The following is a 12433-nucleotide window of genomic DNA, read 5'->3' as shown; positions in this document are numbered from 1 at the left end:
TTCTTCTAATTATTGTGTCATATCCACTGCCTCTAGGTGATGCTCATGTTATGGAAACTCTAGTAACTCCAGTTTACAGTCACGTTGTCACACCAGCAGTCCCTGTTTTGGATGTAAATTACTAAAAATACTTTATAAGGAAGCTGATTAAACAATTTAGGTTCACTATCGAGACATTTTTTAATAGAAACTCACAGGAAAAAACTTTAACCCAAAACAAACGTTAACGTTTTATCCAGAATCTGTAGCAAAGCAACTCAAACAATTTGATTGGGTGGGTGTTAGGAACTATAAACAGGACATGCGCATTTTACTCCATTGCCCAGCGCATGTGCTAAAAGTAAATACTAAGTATCTTCAGTTTTAGGAATTTTTGGCATTTTCACAAAATTAACTTTGAGACAAAACGACAGACAAAATGAGCCTCAGCACTCATAAGTGACGGCGGGAGGGAGTCGAATTTTAAGTCCTACACCTCTATTGATATGGAACACTCAAACGTCACACAGTGAAATTAAATTCGCTGAAAGAAAAACACCGTAGAAGTACAACGACATTAATACGGTAATGCAGAAATGCCACTAGTGATATACTACATAGTTACTGAACGGGTTAACATATTGTAACTGACAATTAAATTTGGCATGACACTCCATCATCAAAGTGAGGTAAAGGAACGGAAAAGATAAGGTTTAATACAGTATTTACAAAAAACAAAAAAACATACCACACAATACATAAAAATTGTATTATAAAAAGAAATGTGCTGAGCACGGGGGTAAACAAGTTAATCGAACACATTTTTCTACAATTGGGTCAGAATTAAACCTCTAGGGTTTAATCCAGCTATTCGTTTGCAGTTAACCAAAATGGAACAAGAAATGAGATGGCAAAGTATTACAATAATATAAATGGAATTACTAGGAAAAGAAATATGGAGCTTACAAACAGGGACATAGTATATGGTGTTGCTATAATTCTAAAAAGACCAACTACAGAAGTTCTGCAGGAATACTGCTACAAAACTAAAACAGCATTAATACTAGCACTACTAAAGAAATCCTTCAAACATAAAGCCTCAGGTGTACTACAACCTACTTCGAAAATATTACAGAATCTTATTTTGTAAATATTATAAGATTACACTGCAGGAATGGTTGAGTTAAGTGCAGACCGGACCAGAATTCAATCGCGTAACGACCAGTTACTTTATTTAGCAAAATTGTCCAACACCCAGGGACAAAACAAAACAAAAACAGGCTTACAGGCAAACAGGAACTCAGACTAGGAATTCTCACAAAACAGGCTTTTACTCAGAACGGGCAAGCCCTTAAGAAGGACACACGCAAATTAGATGGTCGCCACGGCGACCATGCTGGACATGACAGGGATACTACATACGTGCACAACTTCAATAACACAGTTGTACCTCTACTTATACGTTTAATTGGTTCTAGCAGTTAATATGGAATAATGAAATTGTTGTAAATCAAAACACATTATCAATTTGAAATTGATTGAAACGGGATTAGTCCGTTCCGAAAGCAAACGAGCCTTGTTGAATCAACTGCAATTGCCCTGAAGGTATGCTGGTGTTCAGTAAGGGTTCATACATATACACAAAATAAATAAACATGAATTAATATAATGAAATATAACATCATAATTGTAAATGAGGAAAACTGGATGTGTCCCCAGGCCGTGACGACAAAAGTTTGCCCACCCGTGACCTAGAACCATTGTTTTTGGGACGATGGACTGGTGGTTAATTGCACTTTTAATGACAGATTTTTTTTTTAGGTTCTTTCTAAAAAGCAGAATGGAAGCAAAGTTTGAGCTGTTTATAGGTGATGATGAAATAAGTCAATAAATTCTCTGTAGAGCGTGCCGTCTCGTTTGGTCTCATGTTATAGTCGTCATAGTTCCATTCCACTCCATTTAGTTATTAATATCGATACGACGAAACACACACACGCACACTGCTGTCGTCTTAATAAAACTGAATCGTCTCCGAGTCTCTGCACCACACAACACAGTCGGCACAATCCCACTCTCAGTCCACTCTTGGCGTCCATACTCATTCTCTTGTTGTTCATCACTCTCCTCAGAGCACCCAAAGCCTTGCTTCCTTGATTGAATAGAAGGACGTGTATAAATAGTGCAATTCACAATAGAAGACAAATTTGAATTACTGAAATTCCGAGTATTATGGGATGAGTCAGACGAAAGAGAGACGTGCAACCAGTCGGAGTGCCGACTGACTACCAGAAACCAAATATGCTAAAGACAGTACGGACTAAAGTGACGGATAATAGGCCAAACCTTAACGCGGTTACACACACACACACATATATATATATATATATATATATATAATTGTTAGGAATCACATCTTAAAAATAATGACTCCCTAATGAGTCACCTATTGACTCCCAACACCTCAGTTGGGTTGAGCGAGGGGGCTGGGAATCCCCTCCTCTGAATCAATCTCCCAAAAGCCACCTCCCACCAGGGGGGATATGGCTGTGATATATATATATATATATATTAAAAATGTACCATTTACCAAATTGTTCGATTTAGTTATCTGACTCCATTAACCAAACATAAACTTCATTCACCTAACAATGTGTGCTCATTTCTTTTTGTGAAAAGACGGACAAGAGCCCGGCATTTCCACACGGGGGCAGATTTAATTTCTTGAATAATTAACTCCATCCAAAGCGCAGAATCAGTGTCGCTCGAGTCTTCGTCGAGCCTTCTTTCTCCTTCGATCCTCTGAAGTTCTTCCGGCCCGCGCCTTTTTCCGCCAGCCGGCGCGTCAGGAAAACCCCCCACGTGGGCTCCACCACCTCGCCTCGATGTTTGTCCTTGTGTGTCTGGCCTCCTCCGTCAGAGTCCTGTTATCAATAAAACTAAACAAAACTTTCGCATTCTGAACGGCGTGACCTGAAGCTCACTCAGTAAAAATCTTTATTGCACTCGATAAATGTAACTTGTATTTTATCGTATAAACTATAAAATCCTTCAATGTATATGTACATAACATTTTGTGCCCATTGCAAGTTCTACTAACATTATATAATCCAAATTGGAAGACACAGATATACAAGGTTTTTTTTTCTCGCCTGAATTTGTTTTTGCAATCAAATGCCCGCAAATGAGTGTAGCGTGGGTGTCCTAACAGGTGAGACAATAGCTTGAAGCCTTACCTGGTACCGTGAAAAATTGGATCCCCCCCCAAAAAAAAACTCTCACAAAAAATTTTGGACCGTGGCCAACCCAATTGCCCAAACAAGTAAGGCACCTAAGTCGGCCATGCTTTGGTACCTCCAGATGAAACGGGACACAAGAAAGTGGCCGTGTCACTCGGGTCAGGATGACACAACACACTCTTTTGTTCAACAGCAGGGCCCGACAGCTTTCGCTGGTTTACCCCTGCCGCATCAGACGGGTGCCCAGTCCATCCTTTCACAACACCTCTCCACTCCTTCCTATCACCAACAAGAGTTCTAGCTTCCCCTGGATTTAGACTTCTTTCCTCCACCCATCCACATCAATGGCGGCCTTCCTCTCGGTCTCCTTCCATTGACTTCTGCTCTGTAGATCCTCTCCATGTGTCCAAACCAACCGAGTACTCTCTTATCCACACGCTTGCTCAGTTCATAACATTTCATATTTCGGTTTCACGTTTTCTTACAATGTGGTCATGGTGATTTCCAGTTCCAGTCTCAACTTCATCTTGCTCCAGGAAAATCTAAGTCCCTTTTCTGTGGTGCTCTCGGTTTCCGGCACGAAATTATTCGAAATAGCCTGCGTCTAGCGTTTGTCATGAAGGGTCCAAGTTTAAACACAATGTATTTTCAACTTTAATCGATCGATTTTGGAGTTATTTGATATGGATAGTGATCAGTTCAGAAGAAAAATAACATCAACCCAAAAATAATGCAGGCAGTTTGATTTGATTTAACTACGTTTTATTCACATGACCAAAAAAATTATATCAAACGAAATAATAAAGCACATTGTTGACACAAGCACTCAGTGTGAGCAAGGAGGAAGGTGGAAGAAATGATGCAGCAGGTTAACAGTAATGATCGATGAACCCGGTTTGAAGATAATGGACTCATTTCAATAATCAGGGATCGTTTTCATAGCGTGCCAACATGGGATATTTGCCCAAAACACCAAAGACAGGTTGTCGCAATAACCCTTTTTGTGTAGTTTTGAGAACAAAAAAGTCCCTCAGAGTGTGTGAGAAGCAGCACATGGCCAACTAGGAAGATGAAGAAATGAAGCTTCCGATCTCTTTTGGCGGCGGACTTCACGGGGATTGTTCTCATCCGGACGACAGGGACGGAGAGAACCACAAGCTCTCCAAGCTTTGGGGCTCTGGTGAGAACAGGCCCCAACCCTGGGGACCTAGGTCGGCCATTTTATTGTTATGATAATCATAATTATCGATAAAAGGCAAAATTTTATGGGGACAAGAGATAAAATAGATCATCTATGACGCATATGAAAATCATGAATCTTTTGAATCCGTATGAAGACTTTGGGGTTACAAATCTCTATGATACAAGTGGAGAGTCTGCTCACTTCCTGTGAAAGAATGTGGCTTTTTTGATGTGCTGGCAGTCAGTGGTTGGACAAAGGTGAGGGCAAATGGTTTTGTAGCCGTTATGTTCCTTTGGACAGCCTGTGTGATACTTAGCCAATTGAATGTTTTTAAGTTACAACAATTTTTGACCACAAACTGAGCAGGCAAAAGTCTTCTCGCCAGTGTGGGTTCTTGTGTGTTATTTCTTGTGTCCAATAATAGTCTGAAAAATAGTCTGAGTAATATAGTGTAATAACCTGGGAAACCCTTTGAGACTCTTGTGTTTAAGAGCTATACAAATAAAAATGAGTTGACTTGACAATATAGATATTTTTTTTCACCACAATGTCAACAGGTCAAAGGCTTCTTGCCAGTGTGGGTTGTAGTGTGTAACTTCATATTTCCATTTTGGGTGATTTTTTTTACCACAAATTGAGCAAGAAAAAGGCTTCTCCCCAGTGTGGGTTTGAGTGTTTTTTTAATTTCCCACTCTCAATGAATCTTTTACCACAAATTGAGCAAGCGAAAGGCTTCTCGACAGTGTGGGTTCTAATGTGATTTTTTTAAGTTCCAACTGTGAATGAATCTTTGACTGCAAACTGTGCAGGTCAAAGGCTTCTCACCAGTGTGGGTTGTAGTGTGTAATTTCAAGTGTACGTTTTGGGTGAATTTTTTATCGCAAACTGAGCAGGAGAAAGGCATCTCGCCAGTGTGGGTTCTGGTGCGTATTTTTAAGTTCTCATTTTTAGTGAATCTTTGACCGCAAATTGAGCAGGAAAAAGGCTTCTTGCCAGTGTGGGTTAGTTAGTTAGTTGGTAGTGATTTCAAGTGTTCATTTCAGGTGAATTTCTGACCTCAAACTGAACAAGAAAAAGGCTTCTCGCCAGTGTGGGTTAATGTGTGTTTTTTTAAGTTCCTACTTTCGCTGAATCTTTGACCACAAACGGAGCAGGAAAAAGGCTTCTCCCCAGTGTGGGTTCTAGTGTGTACTTTTAAGTCCCCACGCTGGTTGAATCCTTTTCCACAAACCGAACAGGAAAAAGGCTTCTCCCCAGTGTGGTTTCTGGTGTGTATTTTTAAGTGCCAATTTCGGGTGAATTTTTGACCGCAAACTGAGCAGGAAAAGGGCTTCTCACCAGTGTGGGTTCTGGTGTGTATTTTTAAGCTCGTATTTTTGGTGAATCTTTTACCGCAAACTGAGCAAGAAAAAGGTTTTTCGCCAGTGTGGGTTAATGTGTGTGTTTTTAAGTTCCCACTTTCGGTGAATCTTTGACCACAAACGGAGCAGGAAAAAGGCTTCTCCCCAGTGTGGGTTCTGGTGTGTATTTTTAAGCTCTCATTGTGTGAGAAATTTTTACCACAAACTGAGCAGGAAAAAGGCTTCTCGCCAATGTGGGTTCTGGTGTGTCTTTTTAAGTTCCCACTCTCAATGAATCTTTTATCGCAAACTGAGCAGGAAAAAGGCTTCTCGCCAGTGTGGGTTCTGGTGTGTACTTTTAAGCTCTCATTGTGTGAGAAATTTTTACCACAAACTGAGCAGGAAAAAGGCTTCTCGCCAATGTGGGTTAGTGTGTGTCTTTTTAAGCTCCCATTTTGGATGAATTTTTGACCGCAAACTGAGCAGGCGAAAGGCTTCTCGCCAGTGTGGGTTCTGGTGTGTATTTTTAAGCTCGTATTTTTGGTGAATCTTTTACCGCAAACTGAGCAAGAAAAAGGTTTTTCGCCAGTGTGGGTTAATGTGTGTCTTTTTAAGTTCCCACTTTCGGTGAATCTTTGACCACAAACGGAGCAGGAAAAAGGCTTCTCCCCAGTGTGGGTTCTAGTGTGTATTTTTAAGTCCCCACTCTGGATGAATCCTTTTCCACAAACTAAACAAGAAAAAGGCTTCTCGCCAGTGTGGGTTAGTGTGTGTTTTTTTAAGCTCCCATTTTGGGAAAATTTTTGACTGCAAACTGAGCAGGCGAAAGGCTTCTCGCCAGTGTGGGTTCTGGTGTGTATTTTTAATTTCCCATGCTCAATGAATCTTTGACCACAAATTGAGCAGGCAAAAGGCTTCTCGCCAGTGTGGGATCTAATGTGAGTCTTTAAGTTTCCATTTGTAGTGAATCTTTTATCGCAAACTGAGCAGGCAAAAGGTTTCTCACCAGCATGGAATTTCATATGCAACTTCATATAAGACTTGCTTCGAAACGTTTTCCCACACTGGGAACATGTGTTACCACCTTCCGGCTGCGAGTCGTCCTCATCCGTTTCCACGTGTTGACGGGAGCTGATGCTTAGAAGCTCCTGCTGACCGTAATCTTCAGGTTGACCTTGATCTTCGGCGGTTGAACGGACACCACTCACTCGCAAGACTGGAAAATGGTCCTCCTCCTCAACAGGCTCCCCATCCTCTGTCTCTTGCTTAACGTGATAAGGCTTCAGATCCTCCTCAATTTTAACGGCAGGCAACTCTGGTTTGTCCCGGGCAGGAGCAAGATATTCTTGGCTGACGTCTGCAAGACACAAGTCACGTTTATTTGTATTGCCCTCAACTCGATCAGAAGCATTGTCACCGAGTGCCAAAACCTAAAAAACATTCTAAAGGCTTAGGCGCGGCTGATCAGTAAGTATTAGGCCTCTGGGAATGAAATGCTCGTTTTTAGAGTATAAAAAGGGGCCGGAGGGACTTCCGGCGGCGCTATGAGGTAGACGGCAGCAAGGAAAGTCGCTCGGGACAAAAGTCACCAAAGACTAATGTAATACATACTAGGAGAAAGACAGAAAGGCTACAATTTGTGACTCATATCAAAGAAAAACACTTCAACAAAACATGGTCAAGGAGGGGAGACTTGTTGAGCAAACGGGCGCTAAGGAGAAAAAAGACCGACGGAGCAGAAGGAATGTCATCGGTCGACGAGGGACGCGACTCGGCCATCCTCCGCGAAATCCCTAAATGAAGGCGAGAACATATTGAAGCAGCCGGCGGGAACAAGATTGCCCTGACTTTGTCGCTGGAGCGGAGGCTGGAAGGCATGGAGGAGCTACATGCTAACACGGAAGAGCCAACGACGAGACCAGAAGAATCCATAGCCTTCCTGCTCCGACAAAACGCCCAAACAAGCAACAAAGTGGGAGGACTTGGAGTCAAGATCACGACGGAACAAACTCGGTTAAATGGAACATTCCGACAAGGGGACATCTGGATTTGCGCCTTGAGAGGGCACAGCGCTCACTCAAGGTAAAGCACCGCCACGGGCAATTATCGTACCTTTCACCGAGAGTGAAAGAATCCGTGATGAAAGAGACAAGGTACGTAGGCGAGACCGTTAAATCAACCGAGACGACGCCACGAAAATTCACAAGAAGAGGAAAAGAGTAAGGGACGTCATCAAAAAGCTAAAGGAAAAAACGTAAAGGCACGGTCCCCATATCCCGCCCAGCTGAAGATGTTTTTGGACTCATTTTCTACACGGACAGAGGCAGCAACATGGCTAAAAGAAATGGGGATCGAAGTGGAAGAAGACAACACGGAAACTTTGCAAAAGATGTTGTCAAAGAACATTTGGATCACAGTGACCGGAAAGAAAGATAGTTAGTTTCTTCATCCCCGCAGGGAAATTCACATTTCCAGCAGCATCCCTGAGCTGAGAACAATACAATAATCAGGGATCAGAATGGAGATTTTCATTTTCAGCTGAAATAGCCAGGGTCCAGGAATAAAGCAGGGCGGAAAGCTTGAGCAACAATGCGGCCAATTTTTCTAACGGCCGCCAGGGTGCGCCAGAGCAATAAAGGAAAGAGTGAGACAGTCGGATTTTGAATTTGTTTGCTACGCAAGAGAAAAAGTGAAAAGTCGGAATGCCTTTGGGGTTCAAAAACAGCGGAAATCCGCGGATCCGCGGAAAATTCTGATCCCTGAATAATAAAACAAAAAGAAAACAATATACAAATACCCAGTGTGACGTGCTAATGCCCACTGTAGCGTGTTCTACAGAGTATCTAGATAGTGCTACACAGAATTCTCATTGCAATAAAATTTGGTAATATGCAATGTAGGGGGTGTGGTTTAATGTGGGCCTTTACTCCGCCAGGTTGAGTTAAAGAGCCTCATGGCATGAGGAAGAAAAGATCTCTTCAGTCTGTCCGTAGTACAAGACAGTGACAGCAGTCTGTCGCTGGAACTGCTCTTCTGTCTGGAGATAATGCTGTGTAGTGGATGGGATGGATTGTCCACGATTGACCTCAGCTTTTTCAGTGCCCGTCTCTCAGCTACTGTTGTCAGGCCGTCCAGCTCTGTGCCCACAACAGAGCTCGCTTTCCTCGCCAGTTTATTGAGACGGGAGGAAGAGGGCGCTTGCCACAACTGTCTCGTAGAATATTTTTAGGAGCTTATTGCAGATGTTGAAGGAGGCCAGCCATCTGAGGAAGTCAAGTCGGCTTTGGCCTTTCCTACATAGAGCTTCTCTGTTGGCAGTCCAGTTTGTTGTCCGGAAAACTTTCACATATTGCTTCCTCCCCGTCAAATCACTTGGAATCCATTGCAAAGCCACGCCATATCTTTCCAGTTTTTTCAATAGTACATTATGATTATTGGTATCAAATGCTTTTTAAGTCAACAAATACCCCGACTGCGTATCTTCATTCGTGTTTTCGTTTCCTGTTGACAAACCTCACTAAGGTAACTTCAGGGCGGTTCTCACCTCTTGATAATGGATGGCATGCTTCGATGGATATCCCTTTATGACTCCTAAAAGCAATGAGCTGTTGCTCAGCAGATTCTTGATCGGCATTCGTTGCAATAATTGTATCGGCCACAGCCTCGGCATAGGTCCGAGGTTTCATGTCCAGACCGGTGATGATAAGAACTCGGTGCTTTCTCCTTCCAAACCCATAGAAGCCAAAATCGCGGCGCACATTTGCAGCTACGTTAGCTTCACATGATTTGCGCCGTCTCGAAACAAAGTTTGCAGACCGCTTATTCGGTATTACTGGACTTCCCATTTAGGGCTGCACGATTTTGGGGAAAAAAAGGAGTTGCCATTTCTCAGACCAGAATTGCAATTTCGAGGCGATTTTGGAATTTCTGTGCTAGGTTTTTTTTTCAGGGAAAACAAACATTGTGACGTGCCAACATGACTCGAGATGACGTACTTAGAGATAGAGAGTTACAAAATAGCAACTATAGATATAAAAATCAAAACAGAACTGCAGTTGGATAAATAGTCTTTCTTGTCATGATACAAAAAGACAACAAAATTGGAGGGTTATTGCTTTCAGGGAAAATAAACGATGAAGGGACTGGCAAGCTACACGCTACAGTCGGGTCCCCGCGACTTCTGCGACGTCTTTGTGATGAATGAAATGAGAAAGTCGACGTCAATTTCTAGAAAATTCGGTCGAGGGGAGAGAAAATAGACGGTGAACGCCGATGATAAAAAGATTCGCGAATATGAGAAATGTTCACAGTTAAGCAAATGTGATGTCTTCGAAACGGCCCTAGCGCACGTGACTGATTTAGAAATAAGGTACGTATTTTGAAAGAATGAGCGAGACAAAAGCCCGGACCTTTTTCGAAATGAAGGTACGGTGGACGTTGACGGCCAAATACGAGATGTCGAATGTTGTGGGAAGTATATATTAACTAAGGTTAAGGAAAGTTGAACCTAAAATGAGCTTGAAGGAAACAGTCTTGGAGCTGACAATAGCCTATTGCCTGGCGGAAGTCTTGACCCGGGGGCGGGCAACCATCACGAGTTGTTTAGAGCAATGCAATAAGGAGCCCTCCCTTTTTGCCATATCTCCTCGCTGCGTATTTTTTGGGGCCACGCCCAACGACGTTCTCTCCAAAATAAGGACGCTGCGGAAAGTAAAACGACCAACCTGCTCTGTTCAACACAATTTGGAGTATCTTGTAAACAGTTCCTGGACACTCTGGTTCTTGCCACGCAGTAGAAAGATGGTCTTCACCGATGTCTGCAACACACAAGTCAAATCGCATTTTTTTGTGACGCCTTTACTCACAGAAACTCACAAAACGCGCAGAACACCATTGCCACATCAACCTGATCTGAAAGCTACAAGAGGGCAAGGAAAGACTCAAAAAAAGGTCAGGATGCGGAAAATGAAGAAACCTTGGGAAGGGACCGCACATGAAATATACAGGAAGTCATGGAAACAGGGTTCATACTTTTTTTCATGGCCAAATTCGAGCACTTTACAAGTACTCTCATAGCCATTTTTTTTCTCCAGTACCTTCAAAAGGAAAAAAAAAATCCAGCGGCCATCAGAAGAAAGTTTTTTTTGTTGTCGTCTTTGATGATTAAAATAAAGTCGCTATCTTGCTCCTAGCGCATACTTTGTGCTATTTTGGGATGTTCCCATCCACGACCTACGATCTTTGTGAAAGGGCTGCTATAAACTGACATCGATTCTGCCATTGTGCTTCAACAATGCCTGTAGGGGTTGCGTAATAATAGATTTCAATACGAAAGAAAAAAAGGAAGGTAATGAAAAGCAGAAAAATGAGCCAAATTTGGACTCATTCTTAGGATACGAGTGCATTCAATCTTTCAATCGACTGCCGATCTTTTGCTTTTTGATCTTTTCACTTATTTGAATCTGAATGTTTTGGGTGCTTTTCATATGTGTCTAAATCGGTCAAGAAGGAATTGCAAATTGTCTATTTTAGCACTGAAGAGTTAATATTTGTAATTGATGTGTTCATGTTTTGCATTTTCACGGATTTTGTCTTCAGTGTGTAAAAAGCTTATATTGTTTTACAATTTGTTTTGGTAGATCTGCAATTATTTTGATTGAATGTGTCCTTTGGGGATCCCCTGCAAACATATATGACTAACTGTTGAATCATTTGGTGAATAATGTTATATTATTATTGATAGTACATCACTAAAAAGAAAAACTTGGAGGAGCTGTTTGGGAACCAAAAGAGCCGGGCCCTTCTCAGTATATCCGGATTAGAAGAGCCAGTGTACTAAATAGAGTTGTCCTCTTGAGCCGCTTCTTCATTTATTGCATGATCTATAGAGTCAGACTGCCAATCTCGTGGCAATGGCGACAATTTCAAGCACTTCGCCCAAAACTCAGGAGGTAGAGCGCTCGTCTCGGGATCAAGGGATCCCAGTTCGAATCCCGGCTCGTCCGTGTTACATGTCGAAGTGTCCTCGGGTAAGACACTGAACCCCTAATACCCCCAATACGCAGGTTAGCACCTTACATGGCTGCCAACCGCTATTGGGAAATGTGGAGCACATTGTAAAGCGCTTTGGGAAGTCATTGACTTAAAAAGCACTAGAGAAATGCAGATCATTTCATTTCTCCCACTAGGGGGACATGGCTCTGGAATAATATATATATATATATATATATATATATATATATATATATATTATGTGTGTGTAACAAGTGTAATAATAACTTAAGTTTTGTTGAAATTCCTGCTGAAATATGTTGTATAGTTTTTGTGTAAGTGTCTTGCAACGATGAGTCAAACAGCGCCACCTGCTGGTATGGGGTAAAGTTTGGGCTTCTGATTTTGTGATTGGAAGGCAGGAGTTAGTTGGCAGTCTACAGTGCGCCGCTAACGGTAAGCCACGATCTTTCGATGCTCCGAAAAAAGTTAATTGTAAACATTAAAACCACACCTGACAAATCTCTCTACATGCACAGTAATGCGATTGATGTTGTCAGGCTGTTTGGATTTATTTATGTTTTGTTTCTGTCACCTTTTGTGTTAGTTTTGCCGGACGTTGCATGTTGTGCTAAAATGCTAATTCCCCTTATAGTGTTGAAAGCCAGCAATGATAGGAAACCACGTGTTGTGTGGGACTCATT

The 12433-nt window shown here is 42.0% G+C and overlaps 1 protein-coding gene across 1 annotated transcript; it reads right to left on the bottom strand.

Annotated features, from left to right (window-relative positions):
• Nucleotides 1–4111: 4111 nt before the first annotated feature.
• On the bottom strand, nucleotides 4112–9424 carry LOC148368206 (uncharacterized). Its single transcript, XM_088329675.1, has 2 exons — nucleotides 9283–9424; nucleotides 4112–6918 (listed from the first exon to the last, which is right to left on the bottom strand). Exons 1-2 carry the CDS (start codon nucleotides 9422–9424, stop codon nucleotides 5456–5458), a joined length of 1605 nt encoding a protein of 534 aa, XP_088185801.1. The 3' UTR covers nucleotides 4112–5455.
• Nucleotides 9425–12433: the final 3009 nt, after the last annotated feature.

The sequence above is a fragment of the Urocampus carinirostris genome, chromosome 3, assembly GCF_059441175.1.
Source record: "Urocampus carinirostris isolate Australia breed hairy pipefish chromosome 3, RoL_Ucar_1.0, whole genome shotgun sequence".
In the NCBI taxonomy this organism is placed as follows: Eukaryota; Metazoa; Chordata; class Actinopteri; order Syngnathiformes; family Syngnathidae; genus Urocampus; species Urocampus carinirostris.
Note: the sequence above shows the minus strand (reverse complement) of the source record. Positions and strands in the feature narration are given on the sequence as shown.